At 32.3% G+C, this 26,355-nt stretch overlaps 1 protein-coding gene across 2 annotated transcripts in view; it reads left to right on the forward strand.

Annotated features, from left to right (window-relative positions):
* Positions 1 to 26,355, forward strand: part of LOC118195415 (uncharacterized) — a 432,135-nt gene that overhangs the window by 280,752 nt on the left and 125,028 nt on the right. For both annotated transcript variants that reach the window (XM_085820678.1, XM_085820679.1), the window contains exons 19-24: positions 10,782 to 10,835; positions 11,579 to 11,632; positions 13,870 to 13,923; positions 18,639 to 18,692; positions 18,784 to 18,837; positions 20,226 to 20,279. In XM_085820678.1, coding sequence (XP_085676804.1) covers positions 10,782 to 10,835; positions 11,579 to 11,632; positions 13,870 to 13,923; positions 18,639 to 18,692; positions 18,784 to 18,837; positions 20,226 to 20,279 — 324 coding nt within the window. The remainder of the gene's footprint in view (positions 1 to 10,781; positions 10,836 to 11,578; positions 11,633 to 13,869; positions 13,924 to 18,638; positions 18,693 to 18,783; positions 18,838 to 20,225; positions 20,280 to 26,355) is intronic.

A 26,355-nucleotide genomic window follows, 5' to 3' on the forward strand; every position in this document is an offset into this window, starting at 1 on the left:
AGCAGTATTTAGATATTACTGAGCGTAGACAGAAGTAATTCTTGTTGCAGATTTCTTTTGTTTCTTCAGTGTTAGTTTATAAGGTAAAACTCAGTTTGATAGCTTTCTTGACTGCCAGACGAAGTTTGTAGAAACATATATTTTTTTGATACGGGAGATGCAAAAAACGGGCAATGCCCTCGCCGGAACTCGAACCTTGGAGCTGTCGAATACACGCCGAGCGTGCTGGCCATTACAACACGAAGGCATGTTAAGAAGGCGGAAGAAATACCTTATATGCTCCCTCTTATTTAAAGGGCGACTGGGAATTAACGGACCCAATCGCCAAATCCTGGCGGTGGAGAATCATCATCCACCATCTTGTTCAGTTCAGGCGCCACTGTAGAGTAATTAGGATTATTTTTGAAGCAGCAGACTTGAAAAATGAACAATGCCCTTTGCCGGTACTCGAACCTCCGACCTCTCGAATACGCGCCGAGCGTGGTGATTACACCACGATAGCATGCTAACATGGCGGGAGAAATAACTTATCAGATTTATTTCGTCTTAACTGCTTCAACTAGAACACTAAGTGAATACAACAACAATAAAACAACCAAAAGTTTATTAGAACTTCCGTTTGAAGAAAAGAGCTAAAACAATTATCAAACTTAACGTTTTTTCTTATGAGACTAAGAAACAACAATGATTCGAAATATTTATTTACTAGTCAATTATTCAAGTTTAAAAGCTAAAAAATGAGACTGCTATTCCAAGACTACCACTTTAATTTTCAATTGAAGACAAACTCATCACGTGGCAGCAACATAGTTTAAACTAAATAATAATAAAGGGATATCCTCAAATCAAGCTGATGTTGCTAAACCTCTCTCCCTAACTCTAATTCTCGTACTTATTTAAAAATTTATTTACTTTTTTGGGCTAGACGAAACAGTAGAAGTGAAAGACAGAGTTTTTAATACAAGAAATAAAATTTGAACTACACTAAATCTTTCAATGTTAGTAAAAAATAAATATAAAAAGAGAAGTGTATACTAAAGAAGCGCTAAAGAAAGGTATAATTTTCCTAGATATATTTTGTGTTTTATTCAAAAATAACTGAGCGTACGTATGTTATTATGATTGTCATTGAAATTTGTTTTCTTTAGATAAGGCATAGCAGCCCTTCATGTTTGGGGTTAATGTATAACGCTGCAGTTTCTCTGATGACTGCTGTTTACATACTTACTACTGCACTTGAGATAAAAATCTGGAGCTCTTTTTTTCTGTGTCAGCAATTTATTTACTTTTGTACATCCTCTACGCTTGTCTCTAGTGCTCCAAAACTGGAGAGACACACTCTATTCACCATAAAGAGGTAAAAGAAAAATGATGTACTATGTTAAGGTCACTCTTTGGAGGTCTCGCATTTTATCAGTCGTTATGTATTTATACTCTACTAAAGACTGAACACGACTATAAAATGTTTTTTTTTTCTTTTAATATTATAAAACAAATTTCCTTTTTATTAAACTTTCTTATCTTTAATGTTTACTTGGAACGTAATATAACAAGAGTTAAATTATAATACACGGCTGTTTTCAATGGCTCTACTCTACAGTGGTGACGAGCTGCAGTATGCTTAATGTTACAAAGCGGGATAGGAGCATTGCGTCTTATTCGTATATTACTATTTATTCAGAGGAAAAAGTTATACAAATGTTCAGTTTCTTCTCAAGGCGTTTTTAAAAGCAAAAATTACTGCTAATGTAACATAAGTTTTCAAAATGTTTCTAAAGGTACCAAACATTGAATTCCAGTTACGAAACACTGCAATTTAACAGTATTGCAGGTAAACAAAGCTGATGTATAACTACATATTTAAAAGAACTTTTGTTCCAATCATACTTGAAATATTAGACAAATTTATTTGTTTACCATTCCCACGCAACAATGTTAGAAAAACTCAGATACTGTAAACTAAAAAATTTACAGCATTTAATATATTGATATAAAATATTTCTATGAAGTAAAAAAATTCCTTAATTCGATTACTAATGCTACTCTGGTATATTAAATCTCCTGCGCTAATTGACGGTCAGTTTATAAATATGTGCAGAAAACTTACTATTTCTAATTACATTTTGTAGTTTAATTTAAAAAATGTAATGAGTTGTACATAATTCATTAAAAAATATTTTTACGATTGCTATCTGGCCTGATTATAGAAAGAATAAGATTGTTCCTTGAGAAATCTTTAGAAAATAAGAGATGTAAGTTCTAGATGGATTATGAATTCCATACGGAGATCTGTGCAACACATCTTAAGAAAGCTGGTGTATTACACCACATGACATCCTTGTACGGAATACTAAATTAAACGCATTTTTTCTGCATTGCATTATTCAACATATTTCCTAGAATTTCATTAGAGATAGATTTCTCATTCAATTAATTCAGTTCTCACTTCGAGCAAAGCAAAAATTCATAAAATATCAAAATACATTCATTAAAAATTGAAACATATAGAAAAACAAAAAACACCAAATGCAGTTGAAATAATTTTTACAATTTAAAATTACAGTTTCTACGCGAAAACAAGCCATTTGGCCAGCAGGTAAGGAGGCTATTTTTCGGTGTCCTCAAAACTCAAAGTTTCCATTTGGTCCCACTCGGCACGAAGACACTGAAGATGCAGAAAGAATTAATTCACTATTCTGCTAAGTTTTGAATGTAAACAAATATAGCTGCTATATAAAAAAACATTAGTCTTATCCGAACTTAAACATCTTTTAAATTGTTGATAATTATACAAATATTGCACGCAGATTAACTGGCATAAAAAACCTTGACCAGAAGATAACAACATAATTCAATCATTTTTAAAGCAAAAAATTCACAATGTATCAACATATGAGAATAAACAACTGAGCTCATTGAGCAGAGTAACAGAGTGGGTATATATACCTATGCTTTTAGTGCGGCCGATTGCAACCAAAAAGAGAAGTGCACAACTACATGTTATAGCAGTCCTACACACGAAATTTCAACGTTCTGAGGCTACTCGTTTTTGAGTTATACGAGATACATACATACGTACATACGTACAGACGCCACGAAAAAAGTCTCTTCTGAATCCATTTTAAGTTTTATAATTCATTTTGGGAAAAAGAGTCCTTTATTCTATCCTTACGTACAGATGTCACGCAAAAACATCGTTAAATTGCATTCGGTAGCGTCAAAGTGGTCATTTTCGTTGAAATATGATACCCGGAATTCTTACGTGATTATATTACTTCATTTATTCCGTGCGGTAAAACTTAGTTAAGGTTTAAGAGTCACTATATAAATATTTACTAAATTTTGTCGTAAAATTGTAATCAGACTGAATCAAAACATAATCTCTAAAATTAATACTGCTCTGAAATCAGAACTTTATTTAAATAAATCCATGTGATCACTGTGTCTGCAGTAGCTTCGATTTAAATCTAAGATTTAAAAAAAAAACTGTGTACACCATATGACTTGTACGGAATATTTATTTATACGCATTTTCCCCTGGTTTTCATTTAAACTTATTTCCTCGAATTTCGTTACAGATATATTTTTCATTCAATTAATTCAGTTCTCACTTCGCGACAAAATTGAAAGATCTAGAAAACATAAAACACCAAATACAGTTAAAACAATTAAAAAAAGTATTTTTTAAGTTAAAATTACAGTTTCTACGTTTCTACGGAAAAACAAACAATTTGGGCAACGGGCAAGAAGGCAGATATTTCGGCGCACAAAACTGAAAGTTTACTTTTGGTCTCACTTAGCAAAAATACACTGAAGGCGTAGAAACTGACTTAATTTGTTGTGGACGGTATGCTGTGTCAAAATATCCGATAATTTATTAACTTAAATGACAATTCCAGAATGGATTAAGCATAATTTATACTCCAGAATTGATTAAGCATAATTTCCCAATAATAAAAGAATGCGTTACTTTGTTGTTGCGAATTTAGTTTCTCTAAACTGGCAACAAAAGTTTTACGACAACAAATCCACCATTCTTTTAAGTTTCAAATGCAAACAAATTTGGCTGCTGTGGTAAAAATATTAGGCTTAACCGCACTGAAACAACTTTTCAATTGTTGATAATTGTAGAGCTATTGCATTGAGATTAACTAAAGGCATAAAAATTTTAACCGGAAGATAAGAACAACGTAATTCAATCATTTTTAAAGAAACAAATGCGCAGTTTACAAAAAACTGCACAGTTTACCAACATATAAAAATAAAAACCTGAGATCACAGAGTGGGTATATATGTACATATTTACATACTTTTGGTGCGGTCAGTTGCAACTGAAATAGGATATACAAATCTACATGTTATGGCAGCCCTATATACAAATTTCCAACGTTATGGGGCTACGCGTGTTTGATATATACATACGTACATAAGTACCTATGTACAGACGCCACAAAAAAATCTCTTCTGAATCCATTTTAAATCAGTTTTATACTTCGTTTGGGGGAAAAGAGTCCTTTATTCTGTCCTTACGTACAAATGTCACGCAAAGACATCGTTAAATTTCGTTCGATAGCGGTCGAAATGGATATTTTCGTTGAATTATGATACCCGACATTTTTTGCGATTACAATACTTTTTTTTTACTTCATACAAGGAAGTAATAAAAGCTTTTAAACAAAAATCAGAAGTAACCATAATTTCCCTCAGCTTATAAAGAAAGACAAGTTAATGGGACTATTAAAATCTTTTTATTTTAGTTAACAATTGCGGCCACAAATAACTTGGTAACACTAATCGTGCTTGTTCCAGAACATTTAAATTTTTGATAACATTACGATAAGAAGAGAAACAGAAAGCAGAAATCCTGCTAGGGCGAGAAGTTAGTTATTTTCATCAGAGGATTATGGGTTAACCTAGAAGTGAAGGCATTCAGAAACGTTATTGTTATTACTATTTTTAGAAGAGAAAGGGAAAATACCTAAATTAAAATGAAGAATTAAGGAACTATAGGAAATTTAAGTTAGACTTTTCGTTTACACATTTTTTGTATCTTAGACATATATATATATATATATATGAATAGAATATATATAGAGAGAGAGAGAGAAAAATTCAAAAGGAAAAAATTTACAACATAATAAAAATATAAAAATTATTCTCCTTTTTACTGAAACTCCAATTCACAACTCACTAGATAAAAAGGAATTGAATCTTCATAAAAGTCGATTAATATGTTTCCGAAACGTGTTTCGTTCTCCTGGTTCATTTGAGATCACAAACCGAAAAAAGTATCTATTAAATTTTCATTTAAGACATTAAAATTCTACACACTGTTTCAGACATGATTTGATTTCCAAGTTTAATGCTTTTTTTTTAAATGAGGAAATGAAGATTTTTCATTCTTTCTCTTATGTAACCCGTAGCGAAGCGGATATCTTTTATCCAATCACAGATAAAAATTTTAACAGAGAACCGACTCTTTACCTCTCTCTCACTTCCCTGTTAAATGCATATTAAAGGCAAATTTACTTTTCCGCCTTTCCTTCGCCCTTTCTAACAAGCGTCGTTCACCTCTGTGCTTCTTCCGTTGTCTAAGATGTAAATTTCAAACAGTATTAAAAGCGTTTGGTGCATATTGAGCCCATGATACATCCTGACACCATCAGGATCCTGATCACTCCTGATCTTCAAGATATTAGTGATTATGTGTGTGTGCATATAATGATAAGTATATAGTTAAAAGCTTATGTTTCTAATATTCTAAAATCTTTTTATACACATACTAGCAAATGAATTAGAAATGTGTGAGATTTTCATTTGAATGCGTGTTAGGGATGAAGTATGCAAATTTTTCTTATGACTTACGTATGTTGCATGTAAATAGAATGCTAGTATAACTAAGATGTAAGAGTGCTTTTCAGGATGAATGAAGTAGAAAGGGAAAAACAACATATATTTCACCATTTGAAAAAGAGCTTATTGTTGGTATCAGTTTAACAGGGACTCGATTTCGAACACAGCAAATCTTACTGGGTTCTGAAAAGCAGCCATATCAAAGGTTTTCAAAACTTGGAATCAGAACCCATAGTCCTTGTCTAGAAGACGTAACAGCGTTTCGAGCAGAGTTTTCCAAGAGAATGATCGGTGTCATCTCCTACGAATAGTACGGCAGAACAGGGATTCTACTCTGCTTGAACTGACACAGATCGTCAACCAAGGCTCTGCCAAACAGGTTTCATCTCAAACCATGCGCAAAGAATTGCAGAAGATAGGAATGCCTAATCGGGCGCCTATGAGAAAAACCACTCATTTCTACCCGACATGCAAAAATTCGTTTGCAGTGGTTTCGGGAAAGAAAATACTGGATATCTGAGGATTGGAAACGACTAATGTGGTCGGATGAATCACGCTACACTTTATTTTGCACTGGTGGAAGACGTCGAATTTGGCGAGAACCCCATAAAGCTATGAATCCATTTTGCCTTACTCGCACTGTGCAAGTGTCTAGTGAGAATGTCACGATATGGGGCATGTTCTGCTGTCGTGGAAGTGGTGCCCTAAAAAGGGTAAACAAACAGCCATGAGATATCTAGATATGCTGGTAGATCAAGTGCCCCCTGCAATGTTGCATTTTTACCCTGATGGCGACAGATTCTTCATGGACGATAATGCAACTATGCATCGTGCCGTGCCAGAAGTGTTAAAAGCTGGTTCACTGAACATCACTCTGACTTCCAACACCTTTCTTGGCCACCGCAAGGCCGGATCTTAGCCCATAAAAATGTGAAGTATATGGTGAAAAGACACATCCGACAGCACTCCCCTCTTCCATCTAATTTACAAGATCTAAAAAGTTGCATATTATCTGGACGTAAATGCACTCCAAAAGCATGTAGACTCGATGCCCAAACGAACCAGAGCAGTTATCGTGCAAAAAAGTGGTCTAATAAAATATTGATCTTGGGCTTCTAGTTCATTTGCCAGTGTGTGCATATCTTAACACTAATGTTTTTTTACATGAAATAGTTTCATATTTTTAAATATTAAACTATATGCTTTTAATTACATTAAATAGCTTTAAATTTCTCTTCCCCGTATTTGTTTTAAAATATAATTACTAACTGTGAAACATGTTTCAGACGTAAATATGTCAACCTTTTATTGTTTTTGTCATACATTTATATTAGAATATAAATTAACAATCCAAAAATCAGATTAAAGAGTGCTGCAGAGGTTTATTCGAATTCATATATTCGAGTTCTCTTGGAAAACTTCCATTCTTTGCAAGATAATGAAGATGTCATTTAACTACTCATCCTTATACAGGCATTATAATTTCCAGTGACAAATTAACTTTTGCTGTTGTCATTCCATTCTGATGCATTTTAATCGAAATTGTCATTTTAATTAATCAAATAGCTATAAGAAATATTAAATATTTTATCACAAGAAATAGTTTTGTTTGGAAATACGTAATTTTATTTGCATTGCAAAATTTAAAGACAGATTATCGAGGATATTAATAACATTTCAAACCCAAACTTATAAGGTATTTCTCTCGCCATCTTAGTATCCTTCGTGTTGTAGTGGTCTGCACGCTTGGCGCAGTCCGTGGTTCGATTCCCGGCGAGAACATTGCTCCTTTTTCCCGACTCCTCTTTTAAAATGAACCTAATGTCTCTACAAACTCAGTATCGAAATTCGAAGCTGTGTCTGAGATATAAAAGTAAAGAAATTTATTTCAACCTTTTACTCTCTTTCTGATTATTTACAAGTAAATTAAATGAACTGATTTCTAAGTACAATAAAGGAATTCAGTTTTTATAACTATAAATACAAGGCGTTGCAAAACATACACTTCTAGCCATTTTATGTGCGTTTTGCCCATACGCAGTAACAAAATGAAAAATGCGATGTAGTATATTTATCGCAGTGTATACTACAAACATAAGAGCTGTAGAAAAATTTCTATGAGAAAAATAAAAACGATATATAGTTTTTCTTATATATAGTCTTTCAAAATATCATTTCCCCAATATATAGTTTCCTAGTCATAGCTTCAGCTGCTCGGAATATCCATGGAATAGCTTGAAAATAGTGTTCAGCAATAGTTTAAAGTAGTTCCCATCGATCTATACTAAAAGCACTTTATATTCCATTAGTAGAACTTTCTATTGTTGTAATATTTCCATTTTCGTTTTCGAAATTGTCAAGAAAATGTCTTTAAACTGTAATACTAAAAATATATTTTCCTTAGTACTTACGTTTAGTATTTGAAATATTCAGGAAATGTATTTTCTGGTAAAGAATTATAAATTAAATTCAACAGTTTTCCTAGTAATGTATAAAATTCATTAAGTTCTAGTTTTTTGCATTATCAGGTTAGAAATAAAATAAAAAATAATATGGAAATAATGTAGATAGTAAACACAGCTTAAATACGTTTAAAATTAAATATATTTGTAGTTGAAAAATCTGTCATCTATGTTCTGTTAGTTTGTTTATTAAAAACCTCAATAGTAAACAGCTCTAATTAATCGGATTGCAGATATTCAGGATTTTAGTTATCTGGATCACGTGTGCTAAGCTTGTTGGTAATTTATTTAAGCATTTACGAATTTTGCTTTGACTTTATGACGTAAAACATTTGTCTTTTCAATCTTTGCCTAATCAGAAGAACAAATATTATATAAACAGTAAATAAAACATTTATTGACGGTTATTTAATTTTTACGTTTACTACTTTACAATAAAAAGTTTAGTTTAATTTTAGTTGAAGAGAAGAAGGTTATAAGTATTGTTTTAGGTTTTAACTCTAATACCATAAAAATAAAAGTAGAAATAATGTGCATAGGTTTACAACTTCTGGCTAAATGAAATAATGTTCACTGTTTTAATTAAGATAAAATAGAAATAGATATGTTTAATAAATTTTAGTTGTTAATTTGTTGAATAAAATCTTATGCTTTGTTTTATTGGAAAGAAAATACGTTTTTAATGTAAACTCTCTCTTAAAATAAAATATAATAAATATAATATGTTAAATAAAACTGCTTCGCCTGTTATAGAGTAAATATAAAATTTAAACCTCTGAAAATGGAGGACATAATTATTTGAAATTACGAATATGTGGATGGAGTTCCGGTTAATTCAGATATTTGAAATTCTACTATACTAGCAAAATTCTCCAGTTTGTATTTATATTCTTTGGCATCTCAATGAAGATAATATTTGGCAAGTAAACAATTTTACAATCTCTTCAAGTGTAAACTGAATTGCAGACATCTTGAATTTTTTTTTTGAAGAGAAATAAATTCAAGTATTCTAAAAAAATTGATTGTGAAACTGTTTCAGTCTTTGATGTTTCTGTAGTACTTAATTTTTTATTTATTCACAGAAGCTCTAAATTTTATTTTAAGCTAAACATACTTTATGTAAAGGCATTTAAAGCGGATGTTGTTTCATTTATTTCTCAATCCCCCTTAAATTGAATCTGCTTTAAAACTATATATTAAATAAAATTTCAATGCATACGTTGCAATGTTTGATTTTATGTACTAAGCAGATTACCACACATAAAAATAATCAAATAAAGATAACTAGGAAAAAAATGCATAATAGTGGAATGACCAAAGTAAACTGATTCAAAGAATGATGTATTAAGACATGTATTGCGACACAAATTTACAACAATTTATTAGCAACAGAAATACAAGTTTCAAGACCGAACAAGCATTCTAAGAAATTCCTTTATTATGGTTAACAGTTTTGTTTTACTTCTTATTCTGAAACTTCCATGTATGTTGATTTTCTTGCCTCTAGCAAATCTAACTAACACCTATTCAGTTATATAAGGTACTTCTCCCACTTGCCTAGCGTGCCTTCGTGGTGTAACGGTAGCACGCTAGGCCGGTATTCCAGAGGTCCGTGGTTCGATTCCCGGCGAAGGCGGTTGCATATTTTTCATCTTTTCTGCTTCCAATTAACCTAATGACTCTACAGTTATACCCGATTTTAAGTTTACCTAAATGTTTAAATTACCTAAATGCCATTTCAGGCTTACCTAATTATCTAAATCAAATTAGGCTTTTTTAAAAATCAAACGCACATGCAAACATCAAGCTTCTAAATAGGAGTCCGAAGATACGTCAACCAACAATGTTTACCAATGTATAGATCAGGGCGGCTAATTATGCTTTAATAAAGATAAATGCAAACCTATCCATAGAATTGTGTGAAAACTTCATTGAAATATATGGGCAACTGATATTTCACAACCTCTTGTACCAACCTAATAATTAATCTCCAAAATAAAAAAGAAATAATTTGTAATTAGTGCTTAGATTTGTTCAACATTTTTTTTTTAATTGAGGTCTGTAATTCGGCCAGGAAACGTGATATAAGGCTGTAAATTAATTCTCAAATACATCATAGAATTTTTTTAACTTAAAGTTATGAAACATTTTGTATTTAATTTACCCTACAGAGAACTTGCATTAGGATAACATTATATTTAATTTACGCTCTCACTCATAATGCCGAATTTGTTTTCATAAGATTCTGAAGCATGGTTTGAGAAGTCTGGCAATTAAAAGGGCATGTGTTGAACAGCATTTAAAATAAATTCTATGGCTATATCTATTCTTGTCTAGCTGTTCGTATATAGCCCTTTTTTAAACATCGGAGTATTACATCTATTAATGTGCAGCATGCTGATTTTCTGCTATTAGTTATGTGTACTACATTATAATTTTGCTCACTTATTTATTTTTTTAATTCAGGGTCCTCCCGGACTGCCGGGAGAGCAAGGAGAACGAGGGTTACCAGGAGTAAGAGTGAGTATATTGTTTCTTGTAATATTTTATTCTTTAATATTCTTGTAACTACCAAAATATTTTTTATTATTTAAATTATTATTATTAGCATATGTTTTATCAGGAACTGCAATCGCTACAATAATTTTTAATTTTTCTTATATACATCTGTTACGCTGGGAATATATTTTTTACGTTAAATTTCCAATATTAGAAGCATAAAATAATTCAGATATATTTGTATTTAAATTAAGAAGAAGGAAAATAACTATTAAAGCACTATTAACATTTATTACTTAAGCCTGAATTTTAAATGAAGTGTCAGAGTAAATTAAACATAAACACACACACACACACACACACACACAAAAAAAAAAAAAAAAAAAAAAAAAACTTCCCAAAACAATATAAAATATTGCATTATTTTACTACAATTTTTCGACCATCCAATGATCATCTACAGAATAAGGCTCCGTAGGAATGGCCGGAAATATTAACAGTATAAAGAAATGTATGACTAATTTTGTTGTCATTTGTAATAATATTGACGAATTTTAATAATATTATTTTCCATTTATTCTTGATATTTAAATTTGGCTTTTGACCATTCTTGTGATAATTATTAAGGATGTCTAAAATACTAATTTAGATAAAAAATTTCGAGCCTATTCGAAAAAAATGTTTCTTTTTAATGTTTTCTAGAATTTAGTTTAATATTCTGTCACCTGTGTGTTGTTAGAAATTATTTCTTTCTTTTTGTTTAGGGAGAAAAGGGTTCAAGAGGAGATACAGGAATACCTGGAGCCCTGGGACCAAAGGTAATTATATCGTGTTGATTTTAAAGTTAACAGCAACATAGTTTAACATAAACATAAATGAAGTTATATAAAGTTTAGTTAAAATATAATTCAAGACATTAATAATAACTGGGCCAACCAGCGGCAGAGCGGTAAAGTCGCTGAACAGTGGTAGTTCGGTCCAAGGTTCGAATCCCGCGAACGGGCTGGCTGCATGGGTGATTTGTGGTTTTCCCCATATGTAACGTGTATACGAGCCCGTTTCCCTTAGAAAGTCCTCCATGAAGGCATCCATCCCCTTAGGCAGATAGCCCTAGTGTGCTTCGCCGTAATTAAATATACCACACCATTAATAATAATTAAGCTACAAATGTGAAACATATATTTAATCTAGAAACATGCAAAAAATAAAAATAATTTATACGAAAAAAATTTACACTTAAATAAAAATGTGTTATTCTGACTTAAAATCTAAACCTATTTGTGAATAATGACAAAAGTGTTCCGCTATATTACTATTATTGTTGTTATTATTATTATTATTATTTATGTCAAGACGTTATGTGGTAAGAATGCAAAACCTATCAATGTCCTGAATGCAATGTTTTAATTATTGTATATGGCCTTTAACAGATGGATTTAAAAAAAAACTCGAAAATATATGATTTTGTTCTTCCTTCCATATATTTAGAGAAAACAGAAACTTTAGAAAAAACTTTCTCTAGAAATATAATTATTTTGCTCCTGCCCACTAGATATTTTAGATGAAATATCCTTTTAATTGTTTACCTATGAATGCTTATTGTGTATTGTATAAATCCTGAATTCTTTTTAATTAAAAATTTTAAAAGTAAGTTACAATAAACTAAATTACAATTCTTATTTTATAGTTCATTAAGTACTTCATTATTTTTCATATATATATGAGAAATCATAAAGTTTGATAACTATTTCGTATTTTGTCTATAAGGGTATTGTTTAGAATTCAGTACAGAACCAATTCAAAAAAGCTTACGCGTTGCTTATAAAACAATAGTTTAGAGTGAAATGTCTAAGGAAAAGGGATTCATTCATTATCGCTCCGTGGAATATTTTGAAGGAAATGATACAGAACTCAATGAAAACGTTGACAGATAAAACTAATTTTCTCTTTTTTTAAATAACTCATATTTATGTTTGGATAAACGTATGTAAAAAATTCACCTGAATCACTGGTCTCTTTCTTTTGCAGAAACGTCCAGAGTTCAAACGATTAACAGTCGTACATGAGCTTCGAAGATATAAATGCGGTTAAATTTAAATAACTACACATTTCCTGTTCAAATAACAACACTAAACAATCTGATTTGGCTTCATCTAGCAAATTATGGCAAAGCACACTAGGGCTGTCTGCCTAAAGTGAGAGATGCTTTCGTGGAAGACTTCTAAGGATCCTATACACGTTTCACATAGGTAAAACCACGAAAACGCCCATACAGTCAGCCCGTTCGCCTGAAATCAAATACAAGTCGGTACTATCAGTGTTCAGCGATTTTACCACTCTGCCGCTGGCGGGCTAAATCTGAACAATAGGGGATTAGACAGTATTTAATTTCAGGGCATGCGTCTTTTAGTACATATAAATTCCTCTAATAGTTTATCTCAGAGGTTGCAGCTACGATTCTTAGAAATTATTAAGGATAAATGCCAATTACGTATTACCAGCCTAATAATGCAAAGATAACAAGTGAAGTACTTTAGATTTTTAATTGGCATATAAAAGTAAAATTGTCGTTTTTACATTATGTGCTAAAACGACATGCATATTATTATTTATATATGAAATGAAGCATGAATGGAGAATATAAAACAATAAAGCAAAAATAACCATTTCGACAACAAAGAGTTGATAGATACACGGTCCTTTTTGTTTGCCTTACGCCTTTTTGGGTATAAGTACAACCGTGACTTTCCCTTCGTTGCAGATTTCTTTGCTCCTAATAAAGAGGGACCTGCACCTGTTTTGCCCCCTAAAATCGATAGAGTCTTGACTATAATTTATGCCAAGCACTAGGTTATTATGCTTTGCTAATTTTAAGGCTTATTGACTATTTAAAATTATATTTGCAATTTCATAATTTATTTCAGTATTGAATGAGAAAGAGAGATATTTATTCCATACTATTCATTCATAGGAAATTATAGAGCAAAAACCAATATGCTGCACTATTAAATTTCATATATATATATATATATATATATTGCATCTCTTATTATAGGGGGACAAAGGGGAAAGAGGAGATCCAGGATTTTCCGGTCTTGACGGTCAGAAGGTAAGTAATGTTATCGAATGATCTTAGGAAATCTTATTAAATAAGCACAAAAATAATACAAAGAAATTAGTAAACAGTGCTATGAGATAAGGCTAATTATCTGTCAAACACCTCCAAATATTGTGGACATATGGTACTTTTGAATTAAATTCCGTTCTCCATTATTTCTAGACAGGGGAAAGGATTTATGATTCACACATAACTTATAAAGTGATGGAAATACTTTATAAATCCATATTGTTATCACTTACATGCTGTATTTTTTAAGAAAATGTTAGTGAACGTTAAGTATCAATTACATTGCAGAAATTTTACAGGGCAACCTTTCTCGAATTTCTCTTAAGTGGGACCACTTTTAAAAACAAGATTATTCTGCGGACCTCCTTAACTTTTGTCCCCCCCCTTTTTTAACAATTTTCTAGCATATGAGCTTTGAGTATAGTTATATTTTAAAGTACAATTCATTAAAATTTAAGTAATTTTATATTAGTACTAGTATTTAAAATAATAGAAAAAATATATTTGTATTTAACAATTCAAGCTGTTACAGTTTGAATAATCCTTACCATATTAACTACGGATTAAAAAAATGTTGATAGTCACGTTAATGAGAGGGAGGAGACTGCCTATATTTGGTATAGCTTGTATAGCTTTTCTATATTTGGCTGTAGGCTGATAAAAGCACCTTAGTCATAGTGTTTTAAATTCCTCTTATTTTCTAAGTCCAAAGTGGGAAGCAATCTGTAACAAAATTTCGAAAACTTACCCTTGAAAGCGTGGCAGATGAATGCCATGTGTAATTTTGTGAGATATTCAGCTACAGGCTGCAACGAATTCGTCGTTTGGGGAAATAAAATTCAATACTCTCTCTACTTATATGAATATTCTCTTGTTTCGTGATAATACAAGATAATTCAAGAAATACCTGAAGGACCACAAGAGGATGTTTTAAGGACAACTTACGATTTGAAGACCAGAGGTTGAGAAAAGCTGTTAAAGGATATTTAAGAATTGTTACAAGCACATTTACACCCTTAAAGAAAAAAAAAATTAACCAAATGCATTATCATATTTTTATTCTTTTCCTGTAATTTATTTATTAAGCATATCTCTGCAAAATTTCCACGTACATGGATAATTTTGCTTTGCGCAATTAAATCATAATGAATGTTCGGTACTCTTATGTTATAAGGACCTGATTCAAAAATACAGTGGTGGCCAAAATTGTGGACACTTTTGGAAATTTTTATGTTTTTGAACTTTGTATGCTTATAGAAAACGTTACGTTTCACAAAATGCAAACTTGTATATATCATTTTAAAGAGAATTTATTACTGCATTTAATACAAAACACAAATATCAATTATTTGGAATACAAAAAAAGTTAAACGATAATAGTTATCGATATACATTAGATAGTGATGATTGCAGTGAGTTATTAGTACTTAGTAGGGTACCCTTTATTTTTGATTACAGCTTCACATCGACGTTTCATTGAGCTGACAAGAGTTTTAAGCTCTTCTTTCGTTATTACATGATGCCAGGAAACAATTATAGCTTCAATTAGTTCCCTTTTATTTGATGGGCGCCTCATTCGGACAAGAGTTTTCAAACGGCGCCACAAATTTTCGATAGGATTGAGGTCAGGACTGTTTCCTGGCCATGACAACAATTTAATGCTCTTTGTACCAAACCACTCTTTCGATATTTTGGCCGTGTGGCAAGGAGCAGAATTCTGCTGAAAAATAAATGAAGCATTGTTGGGAAAGAGATCTCTGATGGAAGGTAGAAGTTTTGGTTCTAGAATAGTGTCAATGTATTTTCTGGCATGCAGTGTCCCATCGATGACATGAAGGCGACCAATAGCATCTGCTGACATGCATGACCAAACCATAACACAGTTGCTTGAATGCAATCAGGATGTAGCTGTTCTCCTATTCTACGTCTTACATATTTTCGCCCATCACTACCGAATAACGATATCTTAGTTCCATCACTCCATATACCTTGTGACCACTGATCATCTGCCCAATTAATGTGTTCCTTTACCCACTGTAGTCTTTTTTTTTTGTTGCTGAAAATTAAGATAAGGCTTTTTTCGTGGAATACTACCTCTCAGTCCAACATCTGTTAATCTTCTTCTGATTGTTCTTGAACTGACAGAAACACCAGCATCATTCAAATCACTTCTGATGGCCGCTGATGACATTTTTCTATCTTCGAGACATAGTCCTTTTATTCTTTTGTCATCAATAGATGTGGTGCACCTTTTTCGGCCTTTTCTTTCTTTGTTTTTTATTGAATTTGTGTCCTGATATCGTAAACAAAACTTTCGGACTCCAGATATAGTCACTGAACCACCCACCTGTCTTGCAATTTCAGCATAGGAAAGACCACTTTCTCGTAACACAATAATATTACATCTCTTTCTAGGTGTCCAATCTACTCTTTTATTTGATGTCATTGCTTCTTGACTAAGTATTAAAATTTTTTACAAAACTTCCTACTTGTAATTCCAGTGTATAAGAAACAGGTCATCCTTCTATAGAACAAAGCAAAATAATGAAGAATTGTTTCAAGTGTAAACATGATGTCAGCTTCTACTGACAGTTATTAACATTTGATTGGTTCTCAGAACAAGAACAGAGATTGGCCAGGAAAGCTAGACATTACAAACCACTTCATAACTGTGTTTTTTATTTATATTAAAGTACATATAACTTTTTTTTGTATTGCAAATAATTGAATTTTGTGTTTTGTAATTCTCTTTAAAATGATATATACAAGTTTGCTGTTTGCGAAACGTAACATTTTCTATAAGCATACAAAGTTCAAAAACAAAAATTTCCAAAAGTGTCCACAATTTTGGCCACCACTGTATATGTATATATGCACGTGTGTTTAGATGTCTGAGAGGATATGTCTGTGTGTGTACACATACATACATACGTAGGTACATGTACATACATACATAAACACACAGTTCCATACATATTGTTACGATTTTTGTATTTATTTAGCTATTTTTAGTAGAATTAAAAATTGTTTTATATACCCGTGCAATGCAACGCGAAACATATTTGAAGACAAAGCTAAGCCGGAAAAGTTAAAATACAGCAGCACGCGCATTTAATAAATAGATAGCTCGTAATTGCTTTGCCTGAATAAAACATCTCAATTGAGTTGATTAGAAAACTGTTGTGTTTTACTGTAGCGAATTCGCGGCGAGATCGGATTAACTTTGTCTACGTTTCTCTGTTTTGAATTGTGTTCTGTAAAACGTTTTAGTAGTTTAAAATATTACTACTGTGAGATACTGCGATATTGTACGAATATCTCTGAAGAAATTTCAGCATTTTGTTTCATTTGTTGTGATAATAATAAATTTTATTCACTTTTCATCGAACTTTTGAATTCAATTTATTACGAACCCACGCACGAAACAATATGCTAAAATTTTGCAGTTTAATGCAGTTTTTGAAGTTTTTGCAGCACCACCATAATGCTTAATTATATTGCACAGATATTTCTGAATCCGGTCCCGATAACAGAAGAGTATCGAATATTTTACTGATTGGCATTTTTCACTGCACGAAGCAATATATAAAAGCTAATTTTATTTATTTATATTTTACCCAGTATTGTTGGGACTGCTTTAATACAATTCTACACCATATTTTGAAAAAATACACAGTTCTTTAAAATTATTATGTCTACACCATTATTTAAAAAGGACATAGATTCGATATTTAAGGAAACAAAGGTTTTTTGTTATCTTGTGAAGGTCGGCATCTGTTTATCCGCTGTATACTGTATACACTTCTATTGTAAGAGCTGAATTTTAATTACCTGAACGGCATCAGTGTATGTGTATATTTCACCATTCACTATTAATTCAAAAATATAGACATTTCAAATATTTTTTTAATGAAATAGTGCTACCCATGCATGCATGTGGATATTTATATCCATTAATCCGTTAATAATTTTACAGCTTATAATTTTACTGTCACTTTCGTCGGATTCCACTAGGACGCAAAATAGTTAATATATCAAAATAAAGAGTTCTTGAGTTTCAGGATAGCTTCTCCAGTAACATTCGCGTCTCGACATTATTTTTTCAAAGTTTCTGAATTTGCTTGAATTCGACTTTAACCTGATAACCATATTTGCCAGCTAGGTTATGGGTTTGAGCCAGAACTGGTAGACCAAAACTCGTAAAAGAGATGTTTTTAAACTTTCTTCTGCATCTGGAATTATTTCACTGGAAGGTTAAGAACAGTCACTCGATTGTTTTCATAGATTAAAAATTTTTTAAATTTACAGTTAATGTATATGCATTTCTCATAAATAGTGCAAATTTCTCACGCAGTGCGCATGGTTCGAACGTATTATATCAAAGTACGTTCGAATTTTTATCTCACCAAGGGTTCTCCGCAGAATGTCTTTATCAGCTGTCCAAATTGCTATATATTAATGTTATTTTTCATGTCTTCTAATAGTTGAGGCATATTTTTGTACAAATGATCCATCTTAGGATGAGCCAAGCCTTATCACAAGTATCGCTATTACGCAAATCATACGGCTCATATTCCCTTGAAAATTAAAATGGCAGGTTTTTATTTAGATTATCAAAAATGATTTCTCTAATGATGGCAATTATTTTAATGATTAATTTGCTATTTTTTAGTGATATCGTACTTCAATTTTTATAGGGTGATAAAGGAGAGATTGGTTCGGCTGGTAACACTGGTGCTAAAGGTGAAAGAGTATGTGTGAATTAACCTTTTCTTACATATCTACATGTTGAGAATTGCATTCTAGAGTTTTTCGATATTTGTATGATTCATTTCATTTCAGGGTTTTCCAGGTGCTCCAGGGCTTAGAGGAGAACCAGGATTAATTGGGATGCCGGTAAATATTTTGCACTGTTAAAACAATCTTCCTTATTATCAACAAACGTCTCCAGCATTGTCAAACATAATGCTGCCGATCTTCGATAAGATGAAATTTAAGTGAAAAATCCATTCATAAAAATATACGTCACTTTCAGAAGATTAATCTTATGTCAGGATTCTTTATGTATATGATAATAATGCTATAAACACCAATTATTGCTCAGAATGCTTCCCTAGAAAAATAAAACTCAAATAGCATTAAATGGGTCTCTTTAAAGAATACCTTTCGATTAGCATGTTATTGAATGAAATAGCTTTAAATGGGATCGTTTGAAAACATAATAAGTTCGTAGAGAAGAACGTGCAAGAAAAAATAAGCAACGTCTGCTTTAATTTAATTTTTTATACTAACTTAGATTTATGTTTTCGCAGTCGGAGGTATTTCTTCTTCTGAAATACTTAATAGTTTTATGATGAAGTCGTTCCATGTCATCTGTCGTTTTCCCTTTCATTAAAACAGATATTTAATCTTTATAAAAATGCGCATATCCATAATGCTTCGAAGTTCTGTGAAATCTGAATCGCGTTATAAATTGATCCATGATTTAACTTAATATGGCTGAACATTTACTGTATGAATTTGTGGAAATTCTTTGAAATATCATTTTGAAAATAATTTTTTTTTCATTTTTAATATGAATTATTTACTCTGACGGTTCCTAAAATATGCAGCAACCTCTCTATATATCGACCAGGTTAATAGCTGGAAAATTACCTAATATTGTGCTTAGAAACTACTGAGTATGAGTTTGTTTGTAGAATAATGTCAGTTATTCAGTCGAAGGAAATCAGTTTACAGTACAAACGTTCAATTATTATTTATGGTCAATTGAAATTGTTCTGTTGTGCAGATATTAGCGAACCAATTGAATAAGAATGGCAAAAGAAATTTAAGAAGATAGAAATATGTTTTAAATTATATTAATCTGTAATATTATTAAAAAGTAAAGTGAAGTTTTAAGCTATTAGAATATGTTTATTAGTTTCAAATTTCTCACTAAGCAATGGAGGTATAGTTTGATTATTATTAAATAAAATTAAAGATATATCTCTAGTCAAATGGCAACTCTTTAGAAACATGCTGTCCACCCGGTCTTGTGTACAATAAATTACCTTTCAATACCTTCCTAAGGGTAACACTACTATGCAAAAACATAGTTCGAATAGTTGGTAAGTATCATGCTAACGTAACAGCATAATGTACGGGGTAAAATATATGTTTTTATATAATTAGCATTAATTCTTAATATATTTTGTTTGTACAACACATTCAATTCGACTTATTGAAAATATTGAATTGTTAAAGTTCCACTAATAATTTTAATTGTCTTTCCAATATTTAAGGGACCTTCGGGAATACCAGGAACAAACGGCCTTCCAGGTTCAAAAGGTGATAAGGTAAGAAGAATCATTAAATAAAACAGTTTCAAACGTGAATTTTTTTATCAGATTTCTATATTTTACCTTAAATTGTTATAGGTCATAAAAGTATACCCGATTCTGCTTTTACAGAAGATGTATATGTATATGATAGTTATTCTACATTGAATATGTAATACGATATCTTAGAATAGAAGTATGAAATAATTAAAATATCAGGGCATTTTGAGGTACAAAATATGCAGAAATCAGTATCCAGAGCATCTGCATGTGGCAACAGAAGCTGTTACACAGCTGGTCATGAAGTGGAACAGATTTTAGATGATAGTTACGGTGCTGCAGTAATGTTGATGTGGATGGTCAAAGTGCCAACTTTGCGATCTAAAAATGGAATGGATGGCATCCCAGATGCTGGACCAGCTTGATGATTAAGAATATACCTTTCAACAACCATTTCACTTGGTACGGATAAGCTATCACGTACTCCAATCAGAAACAGAATTCATCAGAAATCATGAAGCATTTGATGCATCTATGAGCATCGCCATTGTAAATAGGTGCTCTGACGCCTGCCCTGTAGCTTCAAAGGAAGCCGACCATGCAAAGGTCGCTTTGCTGATAATACGTGGAATTGCAGATGTTGTCTCATAGCATGTTCGGTTGCTTGATGATATAAAAACACTGGTTTCCTGAACTAGGGTATTTGTTGTAGTTGTATGATCCTGACAGCGATGTGGATAAGAAATCAATTATCTCGGATATTAGTAAATGGAAGGCATTCAACGAGATCTCCCACGATGCTCATTGTGGCCTTTCTGTACCCAATGACTGCAAATACAGTCACTGGATCCCAAACAATAAGTGCAGGGTTAGATAATCCGGTAGTAGTCTACGATTTGGCAGCGAGCGAGATTGTTTGACTATGCTAGTACGAATTCAAACTCCACTAGTACTAGTGCCTTTTTTCTTAAAAAGTAGCATAATATAATCTTAACGCACAAAATAAGGAATAAATGTGTTTTCCGAAAGAAAAATCCCTTCTTTTGCCACCTTTTCATACTGCTTTAAGGTTTCATTGTTCTGGCTTGTAATGTGCAGATGCGCATTCGTAAATTGCTAGTCATGTAAACGTCCCAGCGCATTCTGCTTTCACATAAATGAATGCTTAAATAGTTCTTACTTCATACACGAAAACAGATACTCCATGACATATCTTATTGAATAAAATCAATTTCTTACGGTACTTTCGTAATCATGATTTCAAACTAACTTAACATTTCCATTCATTCCTTATAAATTCATTCATTCCTTATAAATTCATTCATTCCCCATTCATTCCTCATAAATTAATTTTTATTTTCGAAATTCTACTAATCGAACAGAAAATTTCGAGAAACAGAGAATGTTTTTACTGGTTATATAGATTAAAATTGATAAAACTTGTTACGTAATTACCTAATCATATTAGCATAGATTCTATTTTAAGCATTTAATGGAGAAAGTGTGTATCCAATTATTAGAAAGAACTACACTCATGTCCATAAATTAAGGATAATTCGGAGTCACGCGAAAATCGAACTCTAAAATAAATATATCACCTGTAAAATCACTACACACATCTTCAAGAATCATATGCAAATTTCAGGAAGTAACCAGATGACACCGATGGTACGTCACAATGACGAGAGTGTAAGAGAGTGATATATAAGGAATACAGGCAAAGAAGCAAAATTGTTCGCAGGCGCTTTATAAGAATTTCAGTGCAATAACCGAATAGTTATGACACAAAGGACGCATTTGGATGCTTTTTACGTGGTAGAATTATCGGCCATCTGGAATGTGGGCGTACTCAACTGGGAGTATCAGACGAACTTGGAATTGACCAGAGTGTCATCTCCATGCTTTGGCAACGATTCCAAGATGATGGTAATGTGAGTAGACGTTACAGCAGAGGTCGCCCCAGAGTTACTACGCGGAATAAGGACCGGTATTTGGCAGTTACGGCCAAAAGAAACCGGCGGAGCAGAGCCTCAGACCTGTCTCGTCAGCTCTCTTCAGCAACTGGTACGACAATTTCAAGGCAGACCGTGTACAGACGCTTAGGGCAGATTGGTCTATATGCTCGTAGACCTATCACATGCGTTCCACTTACTGCAACTCATTGTCGCCTGCGGTTAGCCTAGAATAGAGAGCATGCATTGTGGACACCGCAACAGTGGGCTTGTGTGATGTTTTCCGACGAGTCCAAGTTTAGCTTTCAATACATGTCTTTAGGAATCCATTTTTTAAATCATAATAAAGCTGTGATTGCTTATAACAATATAACTTTATACATCGTAAATTAAATGTACAAACATAATGTATCAGATGGATACTCTGTTAGAAAGTGCATTTTTCGCTTTTGAACTGCTCAGTTTGTTACGGAGTATTAGTCTGATTCTCGCCGGACTTTCATATGGAGAACTCCAGGTACCCGTTACCACCAAGAAAACATCATTGAACGACACCGTTACGGTGGTGCAGGAGTGCTCGTTTGGGGTGGAATTATTCTGGGTTCCAGAACTTACCTCCATGTTCAAATTGGAACCATGACAAGCCAAATCTATCGTGACGTCATTCTGGAACAACATGTAAGTTTGTTTCGGGGCGCCATGGGCGCACAATTTGTGTTTATGGATGACAACGCCCGTCCTCACCGTGCAAACATCGTAAGCGAATGCCTTCAATCGGAGGATATCACCCGCATGGACTGGCTAGCATTCTCACCGGACTTGAATCCAGTAGAGCTCGTGTGGGACATGCTTGGCCGACGAGTTGCAGCCCGTCAACCTCCTCCTATATGTCTACCGGAACTTCGGAGAGCATTGTGTTTTGAGTGGTGCAATATCCCCCAAGATCAGATCGATAATTTGATACTATTAACAATCATACCAACCATGTAATATTGGCTTTTTGTAAATAAGTTTTTTTTTTTTTTAATTTGCTTCAGGGAGAAAAAAATCGCTAACGTTTTTAATAATATCAAACATATAGCATCTTTTTTTTACTCTTCACCTTTTGTTTAATAAATGAGCTTTACAAATAAGTCAAGTTTGTTTTGCTTCTAACTCTTCCTTTGCTTGATTTTGCATTATCCTTAATTTATGGACATGAGTGTATTTGAAATATCTAATGATAAGTGACATTTTTAGTACAAATTCAAATTTCGGAATTTTAAAAGGAATATTTTCTCAGCATTAATTCAATTTGGGGTTTTTAAAAAGTAGCCATTTTAATCTTGTGCTGGATGAAAATAGTGGTGTAAAAAGAATAAAGCGAAAGATTCTTAAACAGAGAACGTAGTGTACTGAATTAGAAAGCTTTTTTTATTAATTAATAAGTTCTTAATTAAAGACTAAATTTATTATACATTAAATTCTCTTTAAATTAAAAATTTAAATAAATGATATATTATAAAATTTAAATATAATAAAAAGTCTTTAGAATTATAAATCTTTAATTTGTTAAGCATTTTATAACGTATTTTATAAATAACAATATTATATCAACCATTAATACTGTTCAACTGAAAATGCTATCAGTTAGATGTAAAATTAATTAATGAAATTAAATATACTGTTAAAATGGGCTAAGTTTTAAAGTATTAAAAAATTCATCTATTGTTTTCAAAGTGTTCAGTTTGTTAAGAATTTATAACTTGAGGTCTAAATTAAAGTTTTATGCTACATCAAGTCATATTTCAATAAAGCAGGGTTTCTTTAAATTGTCGGTTGCGACATCCTTGTAATGGTCGCGGGACCTGCAGCAGCGGGTCGCCAAAAATTTTAGCAGTTTTGATATTTCTTTAACTTATTATAATAATTTTACAATTACCAAACATTTTTACACAATGTATCTGAAAATAGATAAAGATAAGACAATATAGACCAAGAAAAATACGAAAACGTTTCGACGCATTCTTTTTATAATATAAATGTTCATTTTCCTTGCTTTGCATGTGACGTTGTCATTTCGTTATTAAAATTTTCACATTATTCTATGTATTAAAATTAGAAATTAAAATTAATGAAATAAAACTGCAATAGTATATTACAGTACAAGTGAAAACATTGACAGTTTAACTCACGCGTGTGTCGGATTTGTACTTATTTGGGAATATTATATAATAAAAATATTGGACAATACTTATTTGGGTGCCACAAAATTTTTATAAATATTATGGGGTCCTGGGGTCGCGAAAAAATCTCAGTGATAAAAAGGGGTCGCGATTGAAAAAAGTGTAAGAAACCTTGCAGTAGAACACGCTGAATAGAAGATAGACCAAATATCTTAATGCTTGTCAAGACGCATGAGTGATAAATACATTAGCATAAGGTAATATCATACAGCGCAAGAATACAATGTCCAATATTTTTGAAAAGGTTGTTCTAAGAAACTATAGAATATGGTCTTTCGAAGTAAAATATGATTTTTTTCGAAGCCATATGAACAAAAGTCATGAAAGAATAATCCATATAAAAGCGAAACAATTTTGTAGTTAGGGTGGACAATACATGTCTTTAGGAATCCATTTTTTAATCATAATAAAGCTGTGATTGCTTATAACAATATAACTTTATACAACGTAAATTAAATGTACAAACATAATGTATCAGATGGATACACTGTTTTAAAAGCTATAAATTATTAAAAAGTGCATTTTTCGCTTTTGAACTGCTCAGTTTGTTACGGAGTATTAGTACATTTATGAAGGTAAATTAAAGGTGGTATGTTCCACGGATCGACAAAACTTCACGAGCTGGTTCTTTTCCTTGCCACATGGAAGGCAAATTGATGTAACGACAGATACCATGCAACACTTGCCCAATCGCGTAATTGATTAATGACACGTCCAATTTTTTAATAAAATGGTGCATTTATTTAATAAGACTGACGGAAAATTTTTATTTTTGCTTAAAATGGTATATGTAAAATAAGATTTAATTTATGTATTTAATAAAGGTGCAGCATTTATATATTTTATAATATAATATATAATATCATTATATTTAACTCTGTAGATAAGAAAATGTATATGTTAACGGCAACGCATGAAAACCAGACAATCTAGCCAAGAATGTCTAGGCAATATATAGAATGCCTGGAGCTTTCGGGTCAAGTATGCAATATCTGAACTTTTTTTAATATTGTTACGAAATGTACAGGCGCGGTGAGATGTTTCCCTGCAAAGTAATTTTAGGGTTGCCATAAAATGGCAAGGGAGGCAGAGTTGTCACATTTGGCGAGAAATCGCCCATTTGGCCACAAAATTGGCGATATACCATGGACGGATGGAGAACCTTCTGGAACGAATTCTTACCGGTTTAGCCCAGAATGTTCTCGAACACAAGCCAAAAACTGTATAAACCCTGCTGGTCCGCAGTCAGTTAGTGTGTGTGCCTCGTCTAACGAGCCGATAGTCAGTCATTGAGCGAGTGTCTCGAAGTCTAGCGCCAAGTGCATCGAGAGAGTCTTTTAGTGCATCGCGAATTAGTGCATCGTCGAGTTTTGTCTTAGACTGTGCTGAGTCGAGAGCTATACTCTTGTATATCATCGAGTGTATCGCGTGGAGAGTCTCGAGAGTACTTGGAGTTCCGAGAACAACCAAGGGTGTTTTGCAGTGAAGCTGTCTCCACCGTTAGTGTGGACTGTGTGGACCTGACAGTGTGAAGGCTGTGTCGCTGAACGTATCAGCATGTTTATAACAGTTCGACGACTATAAAAGTGATTTCGGAGCTATCTGATTAATATTGGTAAATAAAGTGTGTTTCGATACTTCATCAAGTTTCAACGTTATTCCCTCCAAATCTACGAACCCCGTACGAACGTGAATGAAGAATATAACGTAACAATATCATATATATGTATATTATCAAAAACAAGATCTAAAACTAGATGGCACTAAAGCTTTAAAAAATAAACTAATTAATCCTTTAAATAATTCTTTAATTAGTTTATTTTTTTCAACAAACATCATAGATTAGCAGTTCAGTGACCAATAGTGCCTTGGTTCCTTCTTAGTACTTATCTGGGCCTTTTCCTTAATATCTTCGGG

Source organism: Stegodyphus dumicola, chromosome 7 (genome assembly GCF_044657685.1).
Source record: "Stegodyphus dumicola isolate Sdum_Otavi_A_Nest chromosome 7, ASM4465768v1".
Classification (NCBI taxonomy): domain Eukaryota; kingdom Metazoa; phylum Arthropoda; class Arachnida; order Araneae; family Eresidae; genus Stegodyphus; species Stegodyphus dumicola.